This window comes from Chinchilla lanigera, unplaced genomic scaffold, assembly GCF_000276665.1.
Source record: "Chinchilla lanigera isolate Chin_1 unplaced genomic scaffold, ChiLan1.0 scaffold00059, whole genome shotgun sequence".
Taxonomy (NCBI): Eukaryota; Metazoa; Chordata; class Mammalia; order Rodentia; family Chinchillidae; genus Chinchilla; species Chinchilla lanigera.
This window is the reverse complement of record NW_004955460.1, coordinates 9,702,459-9,728,178: the sequence shown is the minus strand read 5'-3', so window position 1 is coordinate 9,728,178 and position 25,720 is coordinate 9,702,459. Positions and strand designations below refer to the sequence as shown.

General features: G+C 46.1%; 1 protein-coding gene across 2 annotated transcripts in view; it reads left to right on the top strand.

Annotated features, from left to right (window-relative positions):
• Positions 1-25,720, top strand: part of Snx8 (sorting nexin 8) — a 54,238-nt gene that overhangs the window by 15,713 nt on the left and 12,805 nt on the right. For both annotated transcript variants that reach the window (XM_005397825.2, XM_013521218.1), the window contains 3 exons: positions 19,375-19,565; positions 21,440-21,557; positions 23,881-24,002. In XM_005397825.2, the coding sequence (XP_005397882.1) occupies positions 19,375-19,565; positions 21,440-21,557; positions 23,881-24,002 (431 nt within the window). The remainder of the gene's footprint in view (positions 1-19,374; positions 19,566-21,439; positions 21,558-23,880; positions 24,003-25,720) is intronic.

Here is a 25,720-nt window from a genome sequence, read left to right as displayed (position 1 = left end):
CATTCTTGTTGCTGATATTAGAGTGAAGGCTTTTGGTTTTTTTCCATTTAGTGTGATGTTGGCTGTTGGGTTGTCATAGGTGGATTTTATCAGATTGAGTTAAAGACCATCTAATCCAATGTTCTGTACTGTTTTTAAGCATGAATGGGTGTTGGACTTTTTCAAAAGCTTTTTCTGGATCTATTGAGATGATCACATGGTTTTTGTCCTCGGCTGTGAATATGTTGTGTTACATTTATTGATTTCTGTATGTTAAATCTTCCTTTTATCCCTGGGATGAATCCTTCTTGGTCATGGTGTATAATCTTGATGATTTGCTGCATTCTGCTTGCCATTATATTATGGAGGATTTTTGCACCTGTGTTCATTAGGGAGATGGGCCTGTAGTTCTCTTTTTGATTGTATCCTTCTCGGTTTTGGTATCAGAGTAATGCTTGCTTCCAGGAGTGAATTTGAGAGTATTGCTTCCCTTTTAATTTCATTAAAGAGATTGAGAATTAGCAGCATTAAGTCTCCTGTAAATTTCTTGAACAATTCAGCAGTGAATCTGTCAGGACCCGGGCTTTTCTTTGTTGATAGGGTTTCTTTTTTTAAATTTTTAAATTTTTTTTTGGAACCTGGAATCAAACTCAGGGCCTCATGCCTGCCAGGCAGGCACTGTGCCACTGAGCTATATCCACAGCCCTGTTGATAGGGTTTCAGTTGCATCTTCAATTTCTTTTTTTTGTTGTTGTTTTCTTTTTCCGGTACTGGGGATCGAAGTCACGACCTTGCGCTTGCCGGGCAGGCGCTGTGCTGCTGAGCAGCATCTTCCCCAGCCCCAGCATCTTCAGTTTCATTGACTGATGTTAGTTTATTTAGAATTTTTATATCTTCTTGATTCAGCTTCATATGTGTCTAGGAATCTGTGCATTTATTGTGTGGTTTTTTTTTGTTTGTTTGCTTGTTTTTTTAGTCTCACCTTATAGTTCAGCGTGCCCTTGACTCACTGTGTAACCCAGGCTTGCCTCAAATTCATGACACTCCTCCTGTTTCAGCCTCCTGAGTGCTGAGATTATGGGCCTGCACCATTATACCTTGCCTCTTCTGTGTTGTTCTTAAAGTAGGTATTTAAATTTTTTTTTGTCTTGAAGTAGGTATTGATCATATTCTGGATTTCTGCAGGATATGTTGTAATTTCAACCTTTTCATTGCTTATTGCATGGATTGAGTCTTAATATGGTTGGCTAAGTGTTTGTCAATTTTATTTACTCTTTCAAAGAACCAACTCTTTGATTCATTGATTCTTTGTATTTTTTTCTTAGTTTACATTGCATTAATTTCTGCTCTGATCTGTATAATTTCCTCCCTCATATAAGCTTTGGGTTTGACTTTTTTTTTTTCTAGAAGCTTGAGGTTCAATATTAGGTTGTTTATTTGAGCTTGCTCTCTTCTTCTAATATGGGAATTCACCACTCTAACTTGCCCTTGTAGGACTGCTTTTATTATGTCCCATAAGTTCATGTATGTTGTATTGGCATTATCATTTAATTGTAGAAACTGTCTAATTTCTTATTTTTTTCTTAACTTCTTTTTTTGTCTTTTTGAGACAGGGTCTTGCTATGCAGTTCAGGCTGACCTCAAGCTCACTTTATAGCTCAGGCTGGCCTTGAACTCACAATGATCCTCCTGCCTCAGCCTCCTGAGTGCTGGGATTACAGGGTGTGCCACCATGCCTGGCTCTAGTTTCTTCTTTAATTTTATCTGTGACCCATTGGTTGTTCATGAGAGTGTTATTTAATTTCCATGTGTTTATGAAGTTCTTATGGTTTCTTTTGCCATTGATTTCCAATTTTATTACACTGTGGTCTGATAATAGGCATAGCATAATTTCAGTTTGTTTGCATTTACTTAAGTATGTTCTATGATCTAGTATGGGCTGTATTTTGGAGACTATCTCATGTACTGCTGAGAAGAATATATTCTGATGTAGATTTGGAACACTTTGTAGACATCTACTAAGTCCATTTGTTCAATAGTTTCATTCAGTTGTGATATTTGTTGATTTTTTTCTAATTAATTTGTCTATCTGTGACAGTGGGGTATTGAGGTCTCCCATTACAAATCTCTCTCTTTGCTCTCCCTATGGATTTCAGTTCTCACTTCAGATCCTTGCTGGGTCCTGGGGACCCACCTCCCTTGCTATTTTCCAGTGACTGGACACCAAATCTCGGAGAGGTTGTTTTTCCACTGTTCACCATTCTGCCATCTTCCTGGAAGTCCTACATATTGTTCTTTTCTTTTTTTTGCATATGTTTAAAATTACGCAGTTTTTCCTGTTTAGGAAAATTGGTTTCTAAGAATTCTTTACATATATTCTATGTAGAAGTCCCTTATTAATGCATGAGATCAGGTTTCTTCTCCCATTTTGTGGGGTGTCTTTTCACCTTTGTGGTGGTGCCTTCTACGGCACGGCAGTTCCAGTTTTTTATTTGTTTGCTTGTTTGTTTTGAGACAGGATCTCACTATGTAGTTCAGCCTGGAGGGCTAGGATTACTGGCAAGTGCCACCATACCCAGCTCTTCTGCTGCTTTTGATTTTGATGTCATGTCTAAAATGGCTATGCCTAACCCAAGGTCATGAGAGTTTACTCCTCTGTTTCCTGCTGTGACTTTTGTGATTTCGGCTCTTCCTTTTAGGTCTGTGATCCTTTTTCTTGAGTCAGGGTCTGTGTAGTTCAGGCCAGCCTTGAACTCACTACGTAGCACAGGCTGGCCTCGGACTCACAGGGATCCTCCTGTCTCAGGCCTCTGAGTTCTGGGATTACAGGTGTGTGCCACTATGCCTGGCACCAAGCCTTTTTTATGTTTTGAGACAAAACCTCACCTAGTCACAGAGTTGCCCAGGACAGGCTCAATCTTTGGATCCACCTGCCTCACCCTCCCAGAGTGCTGGGATTTCAGGTGTTTGCTACCATGCCTGATTTGGGCTCTGTTCTTGATCATTGGAATACTGATGGTGAGGCACGGCCAACACGAAGGCCTGCCCTGTGGAGTTCTTGTGCTTGTAGTGGGAAATGCGCAGCATGTAGTAGAAAAGAGTGAGTGGAATGTGTTAGAACGTGATGGAAAAATTAGAGGTGAAGGAGGAGGACCTGTGATGGAGGAGGTGGTGTTGCAGTTTGCAGTTGCCACCGAGAAGAGCATCGCAGAGACAGTGATGCTTGAGTCAATATTGGCAGGAGGAGTGAAGTTGGTCTGGGACTGTTGGAGAGAGGCATCCTTGGCAGAGGACACAGCTTGTACAGAAGCTTCATGGCCAGGAGGTGCCCCCTGGATTTGAGGGACAGTGAGGAAGCCAGTGTGGCCCAAGGGAGGAAGACAAGAGGCACAGCACTGAGGAGTGCTTGCTGGCTGGAAGGAGAGAAGAGAGTATTGCAGAGCTGGTGCTGGGCCTCTGGAAGCTTTGCTTTGCAACTGTGTCTCAGGTTCTTGGGGAGGAAGCTACAATTTCAGCCCCGCCCCTCTTTTTTGGAGAAACTGTCTTGTTTTATAGTTCAGGCTGGCCTTGAATTCACTGTGTAGCCCAGGCTGGCCTTCAACTTGCAGTGATCCTCCTGCCTCAGCCTCCCAAGTGCTGAATTATAGGAATGCGCCCAGCTTAGTTTTTCCTTTTAGTAGTGCCTTGAAATTACTAGGGTGACAGCACAGTGCCTCCCCTGGCATTCTGAAGACAGTTCTTTGACACTTCCCTTTTAATGATGTGACACTGTTCCTGTGGGCTTTAAAAGCTATCCAGGAGAGTGTCCATTAGCAGGAAAACAAAAGCAAGGTTCTCTCAGAATGCACTCTCGGAACAGGCGTGAAGTGTAGTGGACTAAACTATGTCTGAGGAGGCTCCACGTGCTCTTTATAGTAGCTGCTTGGGCCGTGTTGAGACCTCAGGGTTGTGTGTCCATGCACTCCAGGAGCTGGTCTCCGTGTCCTACAAGCATGAGCAGTGCAATGTAGAAGGAGAAACTGCCATAAAACCATGAATTAATTTATTGGCTACAACGGTTGAAAGAGGCGCTGGTCCCCCAGACTGAGGGAGAAAGGGTGGAAAATATACTGTTGGCCCGAGTGTGAGGCAGCTGGAGCTCTCCGGCTGGTGGGAGTGTGAATTGGCCCAGTTATTTTGGAAAACTGGAAACATTTACTCAGCTGAACATATGCAAATCCCGTGATCCAGCAATTTCACTTTTGGCCCTGTTCTGTATCCACCAGAAGGCGTGCCCATGTCTATCAAGAGGCGTGTGCTGGAGCGTCACAGCAGTGCAGTGTGTCACAGGCAGAGGGTGGAACCAGTGGCAGCGGAATGAAGGAGTAATGGTCTGGCTGCACGCAGTGAGAGGGGACAGGTTGCAGCTACATGCAGTGCCATGGGTGGAGCTGATAAGTACCACCCAATGGGGGTCAGAACAGTTCCGCTCAAGGAATGTAAAACAGGCAGCACCCATGGGCTGCCTGTGGGGTTCAGGGCAGCAGTTACCCTTGGAGTGGCTGAAAGGATTGGGTGCTGGGTGTTCCCTGTGGTCTCAGCATGTGGGTGGTCTTACACTGGTGTGCAGTGGCTTGGAAATACATGGAGGATCCCAAGTTTGAGCCCAGCCACAGCAATTTAGCAACTTAGTGAGACCCTGTCTCAAAACAAGAAGGGGCTGGGGAGGTAGCGCAGTGCAGAGGGCCTGGGTTTGATCCCCAGCACTGTGGAAAAAAAAAAAGAACCAATAAGAAAAAGAAATATAGTTATGATATGTAAGTACATATGCATAACATTTGTACACACTGAGGGATGCTCAGGAGTGTGAAGTACTGTGAATGTTGGCCCGGCAGGACAGCATTTGCTCTAGGGTGGCCTTTTCAACATAGGGAAGGGGCTGGTGTGCATCTGCATCATCATACCGTGAATGCGGTTTTTATATTTTAGGAAAATTATGGCAAAAAATTATTTTTAGTTAATTCTTGAGGGTCAATACATGGATTTTGATGTTTTCTATTCATGTTTGAAATGTTTCACAATGAACACAAATAAAAGGTATATAGAATGGGATGTGGTGGCACACCCTGGTAATCTTGGCTGTTTAGGAGGCTGAAGCAGGAGAATCACAAATTCAAGGCCTGTCTGGGCAATTTAGCAAGACCCTGTCTCAAATTATTTTTTTGGAGGTAGTACCAAGGATTGAACCCAGGATGTTCACACTGAGCTACCCAGCTCTTTTAGTTTTGAGATAAGACCTTGCTAAATTTCCCAGGCTGAGTGTGAATATACCATCCTCTTGCCTCAGCCTCAGCCTCCGATTGCTAGATTATAGGCATGTGTCTCTGTTCATCTTTTTTTTTCTCATTTTTTGAGACAGGGTTTTGCTATGCAATTCAGGCTGTCCTTGAGGTCACATTGTAGCCCAGGCTAGTCTCAAACTCAGAACAGTACTCCTGCCTCAGCCTCCTGAGTACTGGGATTACAGGCATGTGCCACCATGCCTGGCCAGGTATGTGTCTCTGTACCTAGCTTCAAAAGTAAAATTTTAGTATGGGCTGGGGCTGTAACTAAGTGACGCAATGCTTGCCTAATGTGTAGCAAGTTTCATTCTTAAAACTGCCCCCACCCCCCAAAAAAGATATAGGAAAAGAAGATCCAATGGGAAAAATGATGTTAATAGTGATTCTTTGAGAAGCTAGGAATTTAGGCATTTTTTTTTGTTGTTGTCAGAAAATTTAAAGAGAAATGTGGTTCCATAGACACATAGAAGCATGTTTGATGTTTGAAAACTAGTCCATGTAGATAATAGCCATATGCATGTGGAAAGTAATAGCAGAAGTTAATATGGGTGTTTACAGATTGTGGGTTTGGAGTGATTTTCTTTAAAATACTGCTATATTATATACTAACTAGCTATTAAAGGAAAAACAAACTAGGGTTAATAAATGAAAGCTATATAAAACTTTTTTGGGGGCTAGGGGCAAAGTCTTGCTATGTTGCCCTGGCTGGCGTTGAACCCCCAAGCTCAAGTGATCCTCTTGCCTCAGCCTCCTGAGTAGTTGGGACTACAGGTATGCTCCATCACACACAGCTTCTGTTTGTTTGTTTGTTTATTTATTTATTTATTTATTTGTTTATTATCTTTTTGAGACAGGGTCTTGCTATGCAGTTCAGGCTGGCCTTGAGCTCACTTTGTAGCCCAGGCTGGTCTCCAACTCACAACGATCCTCCTACCTCAGTCTCCTGAGTGCTGGGATTACAGGCATGCACCAACAGTTTCTGTTTAAAGTGTGCTACCAGCAGTCAGTCTCTTGCACACCTGGGGAGTGCTGCCCATACATGAGATCACAGGTAGAGTGTGTGACTTGCAGATAGACAGCCCACTTTCCGCCTTTGAGGGGCATCCTGGTGTTTCCCAGCCACAGAGCTGCTGATGTCTCAATTTTTTTTTTTTTTTACTTTCTTTGAGACACGGTTTCGCTGTGTAGTTCAGGCTGGCCTTAAACTCAGAATACACTTGATCTTAGCTATAAGGCTGAGAAGTGCTTGAACTTACTCTATAGCCCAGGCTGGCCTCAAACTTTTGGTGATCCTCCTGCCTTAGTGCTGGGTTTACAGGCGTGTGCTACCATGTCAGACCCAGTGTCTCATTTTGAGGTACCGGCCATGATAAAAGATGAAACTTCTGCTTCCATTTATTTCCAAGAACAGCTTGTTAATTTTAGAAAGTAGTTTGGAGAAGTTTTTACTTAAAGAATCAGTTTCATAAGCTGGAGAAGGAACATTTGTGTTGAAAGTCAAGGACATTTACTGATCATTTTATTTCAGGGGAAAAGTTGTGGTCTTCATTACCACTGTTTACGGTCTCTATCCTTCTCTGAATGAGTAAATAAAAGCCAGGCAGCTGCAATTAGGAGCACCTGGTTTCTGTTATATTTTGGGTCCTGAATTCCTTCTCTCTGCTCCCCCTGCCACAGTGGTTCTCAGGTGAGAGCCCCTGAGCCAGCAGCAGTGGCAGCCCTGGGAACCCATGGGGAATGCACACTCTCAGGCCCAGCCCCAGACCTCCTGGTTGGGAACCTGGCTGAGGCACTGTCTATGTTTGAACAGGCCTGAGTCCTCCCAGGCGATTCTGAGGCAGGCCCAGTGTGGCGCGCAGAGCCCTGTGACTCCTGTCTCTCGCTGGGCCTTGTCATCCTATGTAGTGAGGTTGGTAGCCTTGTGTACTGCTGGAGCATTGAGTTTGGAGGCCTCCAGAGGATGCATTCAAGCTGGGTGTGGTGGTGCACAACTGTAATCCTGGTACTCTGGGAGGTTGAGGCACTAGGCAACTTACTTATTTTATTTTATTTTTGTTTGTTTTTTTTGAGACAGGGTTTTGCTATGTAGCTCAGGCTGGCCTTGAACTCGTGGAGATCTTCCTGCCTCATCCTCTTGAGTGCTGAGACTATAGGCACTACAGGAATGTGCCACCACACTGGGCTATCCTAAGGCAATTTAGTGACTTAGCACGACCCTGTCTCAAAATAAATTTAAAAGTGCTGCAGATGTAGCTCAGTATGAAAACTCTTGGTTCAATCCCCAGTACTGAGAGAGGAAAAAAAAATAAAAAGAAGATGCTTTTAAGTCTTCCCTGCCACATTTGTTTTTTCAGCTAGGGTTTCACAATGTACTTCAAGCTGGCTTCAACTTGTGGTGATCCTCCTGCCTCAGCTTCCCAAGGGCTGGGATTATAGGGGTGTGCCACCATTCTTGGCCTCCTTGCTACTGTTAAGGACACTGGGAACTTTGCTTGCTGTTGAGAATGCCACATGTCCTGTACTTCCATGATGGAGGATTTTGTCAGTGTAGGAAGAATTCCTGGAGGCTGGGGCTGCATGAGTTGGGGGCATCTCAGTGCTGGGCTGGGCATAGCCTCTGGGTGGGGGCAGAGAGGGGAGTGTAGCTGTGCCCATTGAGGGCCTGCCTTTGCCTATTTCTGGTGCACTGTGTGGATGTTCTTAGTCTGTGACCTCTGAGTTAGGTTAGCATTTATAAAAGACTTCCTTAGATAAGTAAGGCAGGACATGCCATGAGGTGGTTTACTGGCAAACTTTGTTTGCTTGCTAAAGCTTTTCCATTTGTCTAAAGATTCCGATGGAAGAGTGTCGGGAAGGAGAGCAGGTTGAGAGACAGTGTGTCAAGGGTTGCTTTCTGATTTGGGGGTATTTGACTTGGAGAATCACAGAGGTTTGAAAGTGAACAAAGGGCCTTTGCATTGACCTAAATCTCCAGCTCTTTTTATTTTGAAACGGGGACTCATTAAGTCACTCAATTGCCCAGTCTTGGCTCCAACTTTTAACCTTCCTGCCTTATCTTCCCGAGGTGCTGGGGTTACAGGCCTGCACTACCACGCCGGGCTGAAAGTATCTGTTGTGCGGGTCATACCGTGGGGCAGTGGGATGACCTGGTCCCCATTGCTACATCTACCTGGAGGCCCCTGTGTCCCCCTTGGTACCTCACCTGTGAGGCAGGCAGGTATCCATGAGGGCCTGAGAGTGAGCCTCGTTCACAGCTTGTGGAAGGCATGGATTTGGGGACCAGGCCAGGGAAGGGCTGGCCTTAGAAAACCTGCTATATGGGGAATACTTTCTGAGCTTTAGCTGGTCAATTTATGAAGTCTTTTTGGATTGTAGCATTATTCTGGAAGACAGGCAGAGATAGTTATTGAATGTTTTTGCTTTGCTAGTTATTTTCAGCGCTGCTGTCTGGTTTAAATCCGAGGCTCTTCTGCCTTTGGGCTGAGAACCCTGCTGTAAAGCCATTTTGTGCCAGATGTTTTGGAGCAGGGACAGGATGACATTCGAGAGGCCCACAAGGGTTGTTTCTGTGTTCAAGGCACAGGGGGTGCTGGCTGGGCTGGGTGGTAGGGTCACCCTTACGACCATTTAATGGGTTATGAATGGTAAGCTCAGAGGTGGCCGATTGCCAGCCCACACAGCTGGGAAACGTGAGATCCCACCCGAACTCTCCAAGCCAGAGCCTGCTCTTCATCCACACCTTGTGGTGTAGCCTGGCTGGCATCTCTCCCCAGTCCCCTTACCTCTGTGGGGGTGGGGTGGGGTGGGGTGGTGTATGGTCCTCTCCCAAGGATAGGGCCTTAGGTGGTTGCACACCTCAAGGAGGGCCAAACTAATAAGAGTGTTAAAGTCTGTTCCTCCCAAGGAAAGCAGAATCATCGCCCTGGGTTTCTGGCCTTTCTGCACTGTGTGGCTGTCCCAAGACAGTGTAGCTGCCTCAAGTGATCTTTCCCCCCTTTTTTTTTCTGGATGGGAGTTTGTTTTGAAGATATGGGCATCCTGGTTTAGTAAGCTGACGTTTTGGAATCATAACTGTTATATGATCGGAACTTCCACAGGAGGTTAAAATGACGTTGGAGGGCAGTGTCTTTGCTTTAAAATGTGATTTTTGAGTTCTGTCTTACTGATTCCCATGTGATCAAAGTTCAAATTCTTCATGAGCATGCACTCATTTGGTAATCATTACTGAGTTTACTGTGCTGTCTTGGAAGATTGTCTGATCTTAATCAGGAAGATCTGTGGGGCATTGTGGTACATCTCAGCGCTTTGGGAGGCTCAGGCAGGAAGATCTCAAATTGGAGCCCAGCCTGGGCAGTTTAGTGACTTAATGAGTCCCTGTCTCAAAATAAAAAATAAAGAAGGGTTGCGGATGTAGCTTGGTGTGAAGGCCCTGGGTTCAATGCTTAGTATTACCAAAAAATAAAAGAAAAGAAAAACAGGAAAATTATAAAAATTAATATATGTTTAATAAAGAAAGAAAACTGTATTTGTGTTAGTTTATTTTTGTTTTTTTGAGACAGGGTCTTACTATGTAGTTCAGGCTGGGCTTGAACTCTGTCCCAATGCCTCTGCCTTTTGAGTGCTGGGATTGTAGGCACGGGCCAGCACACCGGCTGTTACTTTTGCCTTTCCCCTGTTCTACCATTACCACCTCCTTTTGTTTTCTGACATTCCATCTGTATTTGTTGTCATTGTCTTAGCGATCGCCCCGGGAGTTACAGTTTGCCTCTTACTTTGTACCAGCTGGTTGGGATGGATGTTGGCTCCTTCTGGAGTGTGCCAAGGCTTTGCCCCTGCCTCAGTCCCCTTCCTGTCACTGTAACCAGTGCCTGAGAGAACCAGGGCAGGAAGGAGATCTGGCTCACAGACTTGCGGTGTCAGCCGTGACCGGATAGATCCATTCCGTTCAGGTTTGGGGCTGGTGGGGCTGCAGCAGGTTTTGGTTGGGAACGTGTGATGTAGCAAAAGCACTTCCTTTGTGACTAGGATGTGAAAAAGAGGCGAGGTCCGCAGCCCCACTCTCCCCTGCAAGCTTTCCCGTGACTGTGACTGGAAGACTTCCCCTCCTGAGGCACTGCCTGGTGAACAGGCTTCCCCACACAGGGCTGCGGGGTCCTTCATATCCTAACCTGGCTTGCTTTCTAGCTCCTCTCCCCTTCCTTTCTTTGTGCTTTCCAGTCATATAAATTCAGTCTGTCTGCCTTGTATCTGCATCAAAACATATGTATAATTATTATTATATGCAGCTGTCTTTTACATTAATTAGGGAAAAAAAAAACTACAGATAAGAGTATATATTTTTTCATTATTTTTTTGAGACATAGTTTTGAGTCCAGTCTGGTCTTGAACTCACTATAGTCCGGGAAGGCCTTGAACTCATGGGGACCCTCCTGCCTCAGTTTCTCAGAGTCCTGGTGTTACATACATGTGCCACCATGCCTGGATTGTATTTTTTGTTTTTTGTTTTTGGGGTTTTTTGAGACAGGGTCTCACTGTGTAGTTCAGGTTGGTTTTGAATTTGCAGCTAGCCTCCTGCCTTAGCTTTGGGTTTACAGGCATGATTACAGTTTTGGGATTACAGGTGGGCAGTGCTATGCCTGGCTGTGTGTTGATTTTGGATCTTGCTGAATTTGATTATTCTAGGAATTTTTCATGAATTTTTTGGGTCTTCTATGTAGAGGATTGTGTTGTCTACAAATAATGATAATTTGATTTCTTCCATATATATCTTTCATTTCTCTCTCTTACCTGATTGTTCTGGCTAATGTTTCAAGTACTATTTGAACAGGGGCGGTGATAGTGGACGTCCTTGTCTTGTTCCTGATTTTAGAGGGAAAATTTTCAGTTTTTCCCCATTTAATACAATGTTGGCAGTAGTTTTGTCATAAGTGGCTTTTATCAAATTTAAATAAAGTCTTTCTATTTTCTTCAGGATTTTTTTTTTTTTTTTTTTTTTTTTTTAGCATGAATGGGTCTTAGATATTGTCAAACGCTTTTCTGTGTCTATTGAGGTGATCATGGGATTTTTGTCCTTGCTTCTGGTTATGTGGTTGTCTTTCTTTTCCCTCGTTGCTGAGACAAAATTTCTGACACCCAAGGTTAAGAGAGGAAAGGTTTATTTGGCTGACAGTTTGTAGAGGTTTCAGTCCATAGTTGGCTGGCTCCAAGGCAGGGTGGCACAGCAGACAAACAGTTCATGGCGGGCAGAAGGTAGCAAAAAAACAAGGAACCTTTTTTTTAAAAAAAAATTTTATTTATGTATTTGTCTTTTTGTCTTTTTGAGACAGGGTCTCACCATGCAGTTTAGGCTGGCCTTGAGCTCACTTTGTAGCCCAGGCTGGTCTCGAACTTGCAATGATCTTCCTGCCTCAGCCTCCTGAGCGCCGGGATTACAGGTGTGCACCATCACACCTGGCTTTTTTGTTTTGTTTTTCTTTTGTTTTGTTTTTTTGGTACCAGAAATTGAACTCAGGACCTTGAGCTTGCCAGGCAGGAACTTGTGCCGCTGAGCTATATCCCCGGGCCCAAGGAACCTTAATAGTGTCTTTCTGCCCCTTTTATATTGTATCTGGGCTACCAGGATTAGGACAGTGCCAAACCAATCAGTGGACTGATTTAGTAATCACCCACCCTTAATCCCAGCATCACACACTCTAGATCCAGCCACTTCTGAACAAGCCCCACCTGTGACCACATGAGGCTTTGAGGGGACATCTAGACCCGAACCATAACATCGATGTACTACATTTGTTAATTTGTATATGTTGAACCATCCTTACATCCCAGGGATGTTGTTCATGATGTATGATCTTTTTGATGATTTGCTGCATTCTATTTTCCAGGATTTTGTTGAGCATTTTTACACCTATGTTTATTAAAGAGATTGGTCTGTAGTTCTCTTTTTTGGATGGATCCTTGTCTGGTTTTAGAATCAGGGTAATGCTTGCTTCCAGGAATGACACTGGGAATACTCTACTTCTTCCTTTTCAAGTTAATTAAAGAATTTGAGGAGTGTTGGTGCTAGATCGTCCCTGAAGTTCTTGTGGAATTCAGCAATGAATCCATGAGAACCAGGGCTTTTCTTAGTAGGTTTTATTACTGCTTCAGTTTCATTACCTATTACTGGGTTATTTAGGGTTTTTATATCTTTATGGTTCAGTTTTGGTGATTCATATGTATCTAGGAATTTATGTATTTCTTCTGAATTCTCCAGTTTTTTTGAATACAGGTTTTCAAAAGTTGCTAATAATTTTCTGGCTGGGTGTGGGGTGATGCACACCTATAATCCCAGCATCTGGGAGGCTGAGGCAGGAGGAACCCTACAAATTTGAGGCCAGCCTGGACTGCATGGTGAGATACAGTCTCAAAAAAACAAAAAAATAAAAATAATGTTGGATTTTGCCTGAATCTATTGTGATTTAACCTTTTTTCATTTCTAATTGCATTGATTTGGTTTTTTTTCTTTCCTTTTTTGGGTAAGATTGGCTAAGGGTTTGTCTGTTTTGTTCTTTCAGAGAACCAGTTCTTTCACCTGGGGGTGGTGGCACATGCCTATAAACTCAGCACTCTGAGAGGCTAAGGCAGGAGGATGGACTTGAGTTCAAGGCCAGCATGGGCTACATACCAAGACACTGTCTCAAAAACCAAACCAAATAAAAATAAAACAAAAAAACACAAAGAACCAGCTCTTTGTTTTATTGATTCTTTTTAATTTTTATTAGTCTCAATTTCATTTTGCTCTGATTTTTATTCCTTCCTTATACTAGCTTTGGATTTGGATTGTTCTTTTTCTAGAAATTTGAGGTGTATCATTAGGTTATTTCTTTGGACTCACTCTGTTTTTTGGAGTGAGCATTTCTTGGGAACTTGTTTTAGCTATTGAATGCTTCTTCTATGGATTTATCTTTTTTTTTTAGGGGAAAGTTTGTACAGATGGAACACTCACACATACCAGACAAGTGTGTTACCGTGAGCTATTCACCTTTATGATTATTATTATTATTAATTTTTTTTTTTGACACAGGTGCGATCCTCCTTCTGCAGCCTCCTGAGTGCTGGGATTACAGATTTGTGCCACTACACCTTGCTAATTTTCTTTTAATTCTTTTTTTTTTTTTTTTTTTTTTCCCGGTACCAGGAATCGAACTCATGAGCTTGCGCTTGCCAGGCAGGCACTTTTGCCGCTGAGCTAAATCCCCAGCCCCTTTTCTTTAATTCTTGAACAAAATTAAAGTCTTTGTGTCCTAAATTCAATGTTGGGGCTTCCTCAAAGACAGTTTCTTTTATTTTTTTCCTGCCTGCATTTGGCTGTGCTTTCTTGTTTCTTTGCATGTGTTACAAATTTTTGTTCAAAATTGAATATTTAAAATAGTATAGTGTGTGCTGGGAATATAGCTAATGTTACATCATTTGCTTAGCACTTACAAGGTCTGGTGTTCAATCCCCAGTACTGTAAAAAATAATAATGATAAATACGGCAACTCTAGTAGACCCTCGCATCTGCACCCTGGGTGTCATTGCTGGTTTTTTTTTGTTGTTGTTGTTTTTTAACTGACTTTTCTCAGTTAATTCAATAGTCATTGGTAGCATTATATTCTCCAAGGATAGCTGTAACAATGTACCACAAAGTAGGTGACTTCAAATTGCAGACATGTTTATCCTCCCAGTTCCAGAGGGAAGCTGGTGTGGGACTGTGCCCTCCTCTGGAGAGCCTCCCACCTCACCTACCTGTGGGCTGCCTGTGGTCCTTCCCTGGTGACCCTTGGCTTGCGGACCCAGCATTTTCTGCCCTGGTGTGGCGACATGCTGGTGTGACCATGTTTGTGCCTCTTACATGTGCTGTCCTCCTGGGATACGGGCTGTGGTCCAGTTGGGTTCAGGGCCCACCCTCCTCCAGCAGGCCTCATTTCAGTTAGAGACATCAGGAAATGTGCCCAGCATTGTTGCACAGCTTGGGTTAACTCTGGAATTCCTAGGGTCGATCGGGAGTGCTTTTCTAGTGCCATGTTGTTGCCATGGTTGGAGCTTTACTCTGCCCATCTTGTTGATATCACCTGCTTTCTGTTTTTGTTTTTGGTTTGGTTTGGTTTGTTTTTTTTGTCTTTTTTGAGACAAGGTCTCACTTTGTAGTTCACACTGGCTTGAGCTCACTTTGTAGCCCAGGCTGGTATTGAACTTGCAACAATCCTCCTGCCTCAGCCTCCTGAGTGCTGGGATTACAGGTGTGCGCCACCACATCTGGTGTGTTTTTAATAGATACTATTTGCACCCATATGTCACCATGTGATTGTATAGTGCAGTCCTTTTAGTATAGTCAGTATATTTGCAGTATGCTTTGTATTCACAATTGTGTAAGCATGACCATAACGAACTTTGGAGCATTTATCATTCCAGAAAGAATCCCCTTACCCCTTAGCAGATACTCTCCATTTCCCCCTCCCAGCCCCAGGCAAGCACTAATTTCCTTCTTATTTTCATAGATTTACCTTTTCTGGATATTTTATATAGATGGGATCATCCTGTACATGATCTTTATGTGTGTGTGTGTGTGTGTGTGCGCGCGTGCACGCACGTTTCAGGTAGCATTGGAAATTGTACCTTGAACTAGGGGCTTTGCACTGAGCTACATCCCTGGCCCTTTTTATTTTGAGACAGAATCTCAAAAAAATCACTAAGCTACCCAGGCTGGGTTCATACATGCGATTCTCCTGTCTCAACCTCGCAGAGTGCTGAAATTACAGGTGTGTGCCACCTCACCTAGTTATGTTTGATCTTTTATGATCTTCTTCCTTCTCAGCTTCACATTTTTAAGGTTCATCCATGTGGTAGTATGACTCTACGTGGTTCCTTTTCAGGCTGAGTAGCATGCTATTGTATGGCTGCCTCATGATTTATTTATTCTTTTGTCACTTCATAAATTTTGTTTTTTCTGCTTTCTGACTGTTCTGTACACTGATCCAGTGAACACATGTATACAGTCTTTTTCTTTTTTCTTTTCTTTTCTTTTTTTTTTTTCTTGAGGTAAGGCCTGCATTATGTAGCGTGGGCTGGCCTTAAACTTGCTTATGTAGCCCTGGCTGGCCTCAAACTCATGGCGATCCTCCTGCCTCAGCCTCCCAAGTGCTGGGATTACAGTTGTGCACCACCACACCTGGTTGGCAGGCTGTTTTGAAGGCAATAGCACCGTTTAACACCTGCCTTATCCTTGCCAAGTCTTGTTATTGTCTTAAAATTCTTCATTAGTGTCATACTAGTGGTGCTGTCCTGCTGGTACTGTGATTGGATAACAGCACTGGACATCTTTGCCTGTGCTTTCTGCCCCCATGTACATTTTTGGAGGACTTAAAGTACTTTGCCCATTGCGAAATTGTTTTTTTTTAAGCCAGTTTGTAAGAGTTACTTATTTTCTTGATACAGATCCCTGATCAGATACATGACTTGTAGATATTTTTTGAGGTAGAACTGCTCTTTCTGTTTTTTGTGATGCTAGCTATTGAATTCAGGGCTTTTGCACTGAGCTACGATTCCAGTCCATTATTTACTTATTTATTTTATTCTGAGTCACTTAGTTGTGCAGGCAGAGCTTGGACTTGTGACCCTCCTGCTTTAGCTTCCCAGAATGCTGGGATTGTAGGCTTGTGCTACCAGTTCCTGCTTTTAGAATTCATTATATCCTGTTTTCACACACACATGTTCTGTGGTCTAGTGCTCTGCTTTCCTCCCAGAGATGCATGCTTGCTTTCTCTCTCTCTCGTTCTTTTTTTTTCCTTCTTTTTTTCTTTCTTTCTTTTGCTAGGTTTTGCTGTCTACAGTCATTCAGTCTTGCTTTGAATTCACTGTGTAGCCTCCTGAGTGCTGGGATTAGATGAGTGATTCCATCCCTGGCCAGGAGATGCTCTTTTTTAGTTGTTGGTCTGAGGATTGAACCCAGGGCCCTGTACATGCTCGGCAGGTGCTCTACCACTGAGCTATATCCCTAGCTATGTAAAACTTTGTACTTCTAGACATACCTTGGTAAGTTGCCCAGGCTGGCCCTGAACTTGCTTTTCTCCCACCTCAGCCCCCAGGTAGTCGGGATTATATAGGTGTTTGCCATCACATCTGGTTGATGCTCTGGTTTTTATTCTTAAAAATTGAATAGTATCAGGTAGTCACTCAGTAAATGTCTCTTGAGCCACACTCCCAGGAGTCTGCATGCATCAGAGAACAAAGCAGACCATCTCCCTGCCTGGTAGAGCTGTGTTCTTGGGCCTCATTCTGGGCTTCTCAGGTGTTCTTCATGCTGTGCCCGCCAGGTCCTGGGCCGTAGCTGTGTCTAGCCTGTGCCTGCCAGCCAGATGCTCAATAGCTGCTTGCCAGGTGGACAGACACCAGAGAGCCTTGTTCATCACTGCACTCCCAGAGCAGTGCTCAGTGCGTGCTTGTGGTTTATTGATGGGGACCTTCCTAATCCTGAAGGAGCCTGTGTAATAGTTATATAATTTACGGGGGAAGGAGCTGGGTTCCCAGATGACTTGGAGAACTGGGCCCTGAAGAGCTGAGGTCTGCACTCACATGTGCTATTAAAACACTGGGGACTTGCGCACACACACACACACACACACACATACTCAAACAGAAATGTGCACACATACACAAATACACACATTCATACACTTGTATACATATACAAATACATGTGCACACACTCAGATATATTTGTATGTATAAAAATACACACGCATATACACTCAGATACACTCATCCACAGTTACACACAAATGCACCCAAGCGCACATTCAGATTCACTCCAGTATAGTCATACATACACAAACACATGCACACACATTCAAATGTGATCTCTCTATGCACACAAGTATACATAAGCACATACATTCAAATACACACATGCATACCGATCTGTACACAAATACCCATGTATATACACAAATACACACTCATACACCCCTACACACATACTTGGGTGTACCGAGGAATATGCATGCACTTTTACACATCCTGATGTGCAGAGGCATACACATGCACACATGTTGGCACAAGCTGTGTGTGCGAGTGGCTCTGCCGTGGTGTCATGTGGATTCCGGTCCCAGCAGAAGCAGGTGCCTGTGCCCTTGTGCTGGCCCTGCCTGCACTCCTGGAGAGATCATTGCATAGAGCGTGGCAGGAAACTGCAGCAGGGCGTCCTGAGGCCTCTGGTATCCCCCTTGCAGCTTTCCTTCATTTTCTTCTTAAGCTGCAAGGGCAGGTAGCACAGCCACTTTGTAAGTCCTGCAGTGCTGAATCCTTTGCACAGAACTGAGGCACCATGTGCTTTAGAATGTTGCCAGCGCTGCATGGGAGAGCTGCTTTAAGAACGACCTGCAGTGGTACCAGTGACCACTGCAGACCATCAGGGGAACAGAAAAGGGAACCTCGTTGTGCTCACAGCAGTGCTGACCAGAGTACTCTCTTCTCCCCTCCACTGTGTTCATTTTACCTGTGAAGACTGTTTTTGTGTTTGTTTTGTTTTCTTAGTAGTACTAGGCATTGAGCCCAGGGCTTTTGCATTGAGTGACATCTCCGACCACTTTTTTGTATTTTTATTTTGACGCAAGGTCTTACTAAGTCGCCCAGGCTTGGGATAAACTTGTGATCCTCCTGCTTCAACCTCTTTTTTTTTTTTTTTTTTTTTTCGTAGTTTTGAGACAGGGTCTCGCTATGCAGTTCAGGCTGAACTTGAGCTCACTTTGTAGCCCAGGCTGCTCTTGAACTCGCAGTGATGCTCCTGCCTCAGCCTCCCAAGTGCTGGGATTACAGACGTGTTCTACCATGCCTGGCTTTTTTCTTTTCTTTTCTTTTTTTTTTTTTTGGTACCGGGAATCAGGTACTCAGGACCTTGCGCTTGCCAGGCAGGCACTTATGCCACTGTGCTATATCCCTAGCCAGCCTTCTTGAGTGCTGGGAATACAGGTGTTCATCACTATCATACCCAGCAAAGCAGTTTTTCTATTTAGATTTTTCCCTGTACCAAAAGCCAAACTGACTTTTATTTATTTATTTTGGTCTTTTTTGAGACAGGGTCTCACTATGCAGTTCAGGCTGGCCTTGAGCTCACTTTATAGCCCAGGCTGGTCTTGAACTCACAACGATCCTCCTGCCTCAGCCTCCTGAGTGCTGGGATTACAGGCGTGCGCCATCATGCCCAGCCAAACTGACTTTTAATCTTCATTTCCTTGTGTGCTTGTTTTATCTTGTGGCAAGTAATTAGGCAATAGATCTCTCTGTGGCCTTTCCCTGTTTTGTGCTTTGTGACTGGTGTGGGAGTGACATCTCCATAAGGAGGTTGTATTACTAGTTTTTGGTTTGTAGGAGTCCCAGCTGTAAGCATATAGAGAGTTTTCCCCCCTAGTACTAGAGATTTAACCCAGGGCCTTTATGCTGAGTTTTATCAACAGCCCTTTTTAAATTTTAAGGCAGGATCTTGGTGCTAAGTTGCCCAGCCTGAGCTCCAACTCATGATCCTTCCTCAGCTTCCCACAGTGCTGGAATTTTTTTCCAGATTAACATGTCATTTGGCCTTTGAAAACAGTGCATGTTAATTGTAGAGACACTGGGATATACAGAAATTACACCCTTTTGTTTGAACCTCTTCTTGGCCCTATCAAAAGAGTCTTTTTGTTTTAAATTTCATTTTCTCCTAGTACATGCTTGTAGTGCAGAATGATTCCATTCCCTATGTGGAGACAGACTCTAATTTGGACATAATCTATAAATATTTCACATTGTCTGCTGACCCTCACGTCGGAGACCAGACTTGACTTGGTCAGACGAATGTGAAATGTGTGGATGTACAGCAGGTGAAGGCTCCTGGTAGTGGGTGAATTTTCCAGCAGGGGATGCACCTGCTGCTCTGACTCTGTGGCTGGTGAGTGAGGGTCCCTGGTCCCGTGGGGTCTGGCTTCAAGGGCCAGTGTCCATGTGCTGAGCTGGTGCAGGGCGTGGCGAGACTGAATCCCAAGCAGCCACCTTTACCCGGCGTGTGTCTTCTCTCCTACAGGCTCTCCAGTGCTCCCGGTCATTGAGTGGGGGGACCCAGACCCCAGGTCAATGCAGATGCCGCAGGGCAACCCGCTGCTGCTGCCCTATACCTTGCAGGAGCTGCTGGCCAGGGACAGCGTGCAGGTGGAGCTCATTCCGGAGAAGAAGGGGCTCTTCCTGAAGCATGTGGAGTACGAGGTGTCCAGCCAGGTAGTGGCCGGCTGTGTGCAGCTGTGGGGGTGGTGGGAGTGGACCAGGCTGGGGTGGTAGGAGGGGAGAAGGTCTGTGCCCCTGGATCAGAGGTATGGCCCATGCCCAGGGGACACAGCCAGCCTGCAGCACAGACTTTGGATCCCTTCATCTGGGATTGGCTAGCGCCAGCCCCGCTACATGGTCCAGTCTACCTCGCCTCCATTGTACGCTGAGATCCTATGTCTTGGGAGTCTATTTGTGGTTTTTTTTGAGACTGGGTCTTGCTATGAAGTTCAGGTTGGCCTTGAATTCACTATATAGTCCAGGCTGGCCTTGAACTCACAGTGATCCTCCTGCCTCAGCCCCCTGAATGCTGGAATTATAGGTATGTGCCACCATGCCTGGCTTTCTTTTGCACTATTTGGGATTGAATTTAGGGCCTTCACCTGAGCTATATACCCAGCCCCTTTTTCAATTTTGAGATAGGGTCTTGATAAATCACTAGGGTACCTAGGCTGGGCTTGTGATCCTCTTGCCTCAGCCTCCCAGAGTGCTGGGATTACAGGTGTGCAACATTACCTCTGGCTGCACAGAGTGATAGAGCCTATGATTAAACCATTCTAAGGCTTGTGGGTGCTGCTGTCAAGAGAGGGAGGTGGAGGTTCAGGGAGCTCACTCCAAGATCGCCTTAGGGATGGCACAGCTGTCAGGCATCATGTGGTTCTCACCTTCTCCTGTCGGTTGGGGCCCTGGACACAGGCTGGTGTGGGGTCCAGGTTGGAGAGCACCAGCCCTTGCTCCAGGCCTGACCTCCTGAGGGTGGGAAGCTGTTGCTGTCCATGTGAGCCGGCCTTTCTCCTAGCTTTAGGCTGCCTGCTCCTTAAGTAGGTTGGTGCCTGGTGTGAATGTATAGGAGGAGGGTGTGCCTAGGCCACCTGAGTGGACTCTCCCCCTGCTCTCAGGGACCTGTGGGCAGCCTGCTGGGTGCAGGTTTCCTCATGTAGGTCCCTGCTTGTTGTAAGTTCTGAACACAGGCAGGCATGATGTGGATGTGGCCTGGGTAGAGGTGGATATTCTTGCCTTAGTATTTTGTATCCCTGTTGCTTTTTTTTTTCTTTTTTTGGTGGCAGTATTGGGGATTGGATTCAGGGCCCTCACAATGCGGTACGTCCCAGCCCTTCCTATTTTTAATATTGAAACAGGGTCTCACTAAGTTGCTGAGTTGTCCAGGATGGGCTCAAACTTGGAATCTCCTGCCTCAGCCTCCCAGAGTGTGGGATCACAGGCATTCACCACCATACTTGGCTGAGCTTTATTTTTTTCCCCAGATTTTTTTTTTCCTGGGGATTAAATCTGAGGCCTCACACCTACTGGGCAGTATATTTAGTTTTGAGACTCCTACTCATGCATGTCTCTTGTGTCCAGTCTTAGAGCAGACGCTGTTAGGTTACTCTAGTGAACCTGGTGCTCGCTCATGTCCTGACCTGGTGGCCGTGCAGTATCTGCTGTTGCAGTCACTCACTGTTGAGACTCGGTTGGTGCTTGGGTGGCGGCTCACATGTTTGGCAGTGGGGAGTGATGCTGGCAGTGTGGTCAGCAAGGCGGAGAATGCATGACCGTTCTGCGCTGGCCTTGGAGGGGAGGGCAGGGCCTCCCGAGGGCGGAACAGCGCCCCGAGGAGTCTTGTCAGGACAGAGCCATCCGGACATTAGCAGCTCTATATTGGAAGCGAAGGATTCTAAGATTGGTCCTTCTGGCCAAGGCCTGGCGAGAGAGGATGAGGAACTGGGGCACAGAGGAGGGCTCACGGGTGCTGTGCAGTGGCAGGAGGGAGGGGAAGGGATGCTGAAAGGCTGTGATATCCAGGCTGAGCACTGGACCTCTTCTCACAGCGTTTCAAGACCTCCGTGTGCCGTCGGTACAATGACTTCGTCGTCTTCCATGAAATGCTGCTGCACAAGTTCCCGTACCGCATGGTGCCGGCCCTTCCACCCAAGAGAGTGCTGGGAGGTAAGCAGGTTTGCGGGGCCCAGATGTGGGCGGGGCTGAGCCAGCCATTGCATGGCTCAGTGATGGACCCCAGTGCAGATGGGACATTGCTCTTGCCCTGATTCTTTTTTTTTTTTTTTTTTTTTTTTTGGTCTCTTTGAGACAGGTTCTCACTATGCAGTTCAGGCTAGCCTTGAGCTCACTTTGTAGCCCAGGTTGGCCCCGAACTCACAAGGATCCTCCTGCCTCAGCCTCCCTAGTGCTGAAATTATAGGCGTGCACCACCATGCCCATTGCCCTGATTCCTGAATGGAGCTGGCTAACCCCTTGGCCATCACAGTTACTGCTGTGGCTGAGACCCAGTCACTCTTGCCCCCCAGAGCCTTCTGGTTACACCACTGACATGTAGGGAGGCCCAGGCCCTCTTTGTCCCAGTGTGAGAGAAGAAACCCAGTCTCTCCAGGGCCAGGACCAGGCCCATCAGAGCTCCCGGGAGGGTGGCCAGACCCCATTTGCTTGTGTGACTGCAGTTGGTTCTTGTGCTTTCACAAAGTCCTGAGCCCCCAAGGAGTGGGTGCTGAGATACATTGGGTGGACTGGAAGAGGACAGGTGCAGATGTTAGTGGAAATCCAAGCTCCATGTTATAGGCCACCATATGTTCTGCAGATGGCCACCATATGTTCCTTGTGGCATTGGAAAATTACACTGGGAAAGTGGGAAGTCGTGGGCAGCCTGCAGACCCCTGGACTGGCCTGTTCCTCACAGGGTTCCAGAGCACAGGATCTCACTGGTTTTCCCTCTTATAACATTTTCTCTAAATCCAAATAAACTTGGGGGAAGGCCAGTGCCCGAAGTCAGCCAGCTCACTTTCTGTCATTTTCCAGCCATCTCGAAGCAGCTGTGTACTTGAGGGGGCAAAACTTGACAATTCTCCATGGTCCAATATCTAGCATTCTGAATTCTCTTACTATGGGCATAACTACTCTTGCTGGCCGCCAAGGAGCTCAAAGTCTGATAACAAGGTATTTTCCCTGCCCTACCTGCACACTGTGGGACAGGCTGCTGTAGCCCTCATGGTGCCGGTACAATGCTAAGACTGGTGAGAGCAGAAGCTGGATGGACAAAGTGATGTTGTTTACACCCCATATTGCAGTCAGCTGGTTAATCGCATGTACCGTTGTCATCCTGGGACCCGGAATTTATCTAAGTGCAGCCTGGACACAGCACAACTTCTGGTCTTGAGGAGGGGTGTGGCTTCATCTGACTGTATTTTTCAATAACTTACAATATTTTAAAGACTGTTTCTGTTTGTGGTTAGTTTTGAAGACCCTTAATGCATCAAGACACTTTTCCTGGAAGTGAAACTATTTCCCCCAAATAACAGCAGTTCATAATTAGATCAAGCCAGGTGTGGTGGTGCATGCCTGTAATCCCAGCACTCTGGAGGCTGAGGCAGGAGGATCTTTGTGAGTTTGAGACCAGCCTAGGCTACAAAGTGAGCTCAAGGCCAGCCTGAACTGCACAGTGAGACCCTGTCTCAAAAAAAAAAAAACAAAGAAAAAAGGAATTATAGACAATGGCTTCAATGTAGATGGTCAGAGTGATGAATCAGACTTGATTCCCAAAAGCCAGGAACAGTGGTGGACTCCTGTAGGCCAGTTATTTGCGAGGCTGAGGCAGGAAAAGCACTTGAGCTAAGGAGTTTGGGGCTATCCTGAAAATATAGTGAGACATTTCTGAAGACAAACAAAAACACAGATGAAACGTGGATCCCAGTAGTCTGTTTTTGTGTGTTTGTATGGTAATGGGGATTGAACCCAGGGGTCTGCCCATGTTAGGCAAGCACTCTACCACTGACCTGTGTCCCCAGGCCTCCTCTGCCTTTGAGACATTGGTCACCAAGTCTCTAAATTGCCTCAGATGGACTGAACTTTTGGTCCTGCTGCCTTAGCCTTCCAGAGTTCTGGGATTATAAGTGCACCACTGGGGCTGGCTCCTTTTTTATTTTGTGATGGGATCTCTTTAAGTTGCCCAGTGTTGCCTCAAACTTGCAGTCCTCCTTCCTCAACCTCCTGAGGAAGTGGGATTACGGGTGTTCTGCCACCAAGCCCAGCCCAGTAGTCTTGACTGAAATTGATCTCAGCTCTCCTTGGGAGCTCCTGAACCCTCTGATGATAAGCAGGGGGCCTGAAGTGGGGCTGTGCTGCTCCTTAGTCCCCCGCAGTGTCTGTTGTATGGGTATGGCCTGTCTGGTGCCCTGGCCAGCCACAGGGTTGTGCTGACCTTGGTGCTGAGGTGCTCTCAGTGAGGCCGACTATATGGTGACCCTGTGTCCTTCTTCAGCTGACAGGGAATTCATCGAGGGCCGGAGGAGAGCCCTGAAGCGCTTCATCAACCTGGTGGCCAGGCACCCCCCGTTCTCTGAGGATACCACCCTCAAGCTGTTCCTCTCATTCAGTGGCCCAGTAAGTGTCCCTGGCCTGTGGTGGGCCCTGTGTGGGCTGGGTTCTCAGGTTCCTGGGGTTCATTCTCCTTCTTGAGTCTTCTTTCCTTTTCCCTCTCCTCCTGCCTTGCTCCTGTTTGGACTCCTGGAAAGAGCTTGTGATTCACAGTGCATGGTTTCCTTCCTTTCTAAGTGGGCGCATAATGGCGGCTTGGCTATGATTTTCAAAGGCATCCTTGGTTCTGACAGTGGAGGATTTCATGTATGATGTGGAATCGTGTGCTCGTTTTGGGGGTTTAGAGTTGATATACAGAGAGCGGATGGTTTGGAGGGTCTGGATGAACTAGAGACTGCAGATGTGAGTAACTATTTACTGAAAGAAGAAAAATGGCCCTTTTGACTGAGAACCATTGAAGAAAGAGCTGAGCTGTCTCAGCAGAGCTGGGATGCAGATCCCTGTCTGGGAAATGTTGTCCTCACGCACATTTGCCAGGAGTTAGATCAGCAGTTCCTTTCCTCATGCTGCTGTCCACTGCCTAGTGGAGCCAAGAGCTGAAGCCGGGCTCTCATTCCCAGTGTGTGTGTGGGGATTGCCAGCCCTTTCAGGCAGGGACATTCTGGGATGGAGCCTTTCTCCTGCCAGGGTTGGGTACAGAAGGGGAGTCCCCAGCGGGCGGGGAAACACTGGGTTCTCCTGTTGTAGGACCACTTCTTGGTTGGGCACTAGGGTCAGCTGTACACCACCCTTTACCAGGCTTATAGGGCAGGGGTTCCAGGACACAGCAGAGTCCACTAGGCTCCCCTCAACATATTGCCAGGCTGCAGGATGGGATGTAGGACACAGGTGAGTCCACTGGGGGCCACCTGCACCCCACCCCTTACAAGGCTGCAGAGTAGAGGGCCCAGGACACAGGCGGAGTCCACTAGGAACTACCCACCCCTTACCCAGCTACAGGGCAGAGAAGGCTGGACATGGGCAGAGTCTACCTTCTCCTGGATGCAGGGTAGGGGACGCAGGGCCAGGTAGAGTGAGCCCGAGCACTGCTTCCATTCCTCTGACTTCTGTAGGAAGTCCTCAGGGCTTACCTGGGTGACACCCCAGATGCCTGTTAACCCTTAGCAGAATGTCATTAGATACTTGTGACCCTATGCCTCAGTAGGGAATGTGGCTTTGTGACCCCAGGGTGGAGCAGAAGTCTTGATGAGCAGAGGAGGGTTGAGACAGGACCTAGCAGCTGCTTTGCTGCAGGCAGAGGACAAGGAGGTGGGATGCAGAGAGGGACTGGCACCTCCACTCTGTGCTGTTAAACTCGGTTGTCCCCACCTTTCCATGGATAGGGTGTTTCCTGTAACCACCTTGGACTTTGGCCTACCTGCCTTCCCATCCCCTTCCCTTTTCCCTTCTTCCTCTCCCTTCTCTCCTCCCCTCTCCCCTCCCTCCTTCCCTTCCTTCTTTAATTTTTTTTGAGACAGGGTCTCCTTATATAGTGCAGATTGGCCTTGAACTTGCCTATGTAGCCCAGGTGATCCTCCTGCCTCACCCTCCTGAGTTCTGGGCATGTGCCCAGAATAATCTCCTGATTATAGGCATGTGCCACCACACCTGGATGTCTCTTTTTCTTTTCTTTTCTTTTCTTTCTTTCCTTCCTTCCTTCTTTTCTTTCTTTTTCTTTTTCTTTTTCTTTCTTTTCTTTCTTTCTTTCTTTCTTTCTTTCTTTCTTTCTTTCTTTCTTTCTTTCT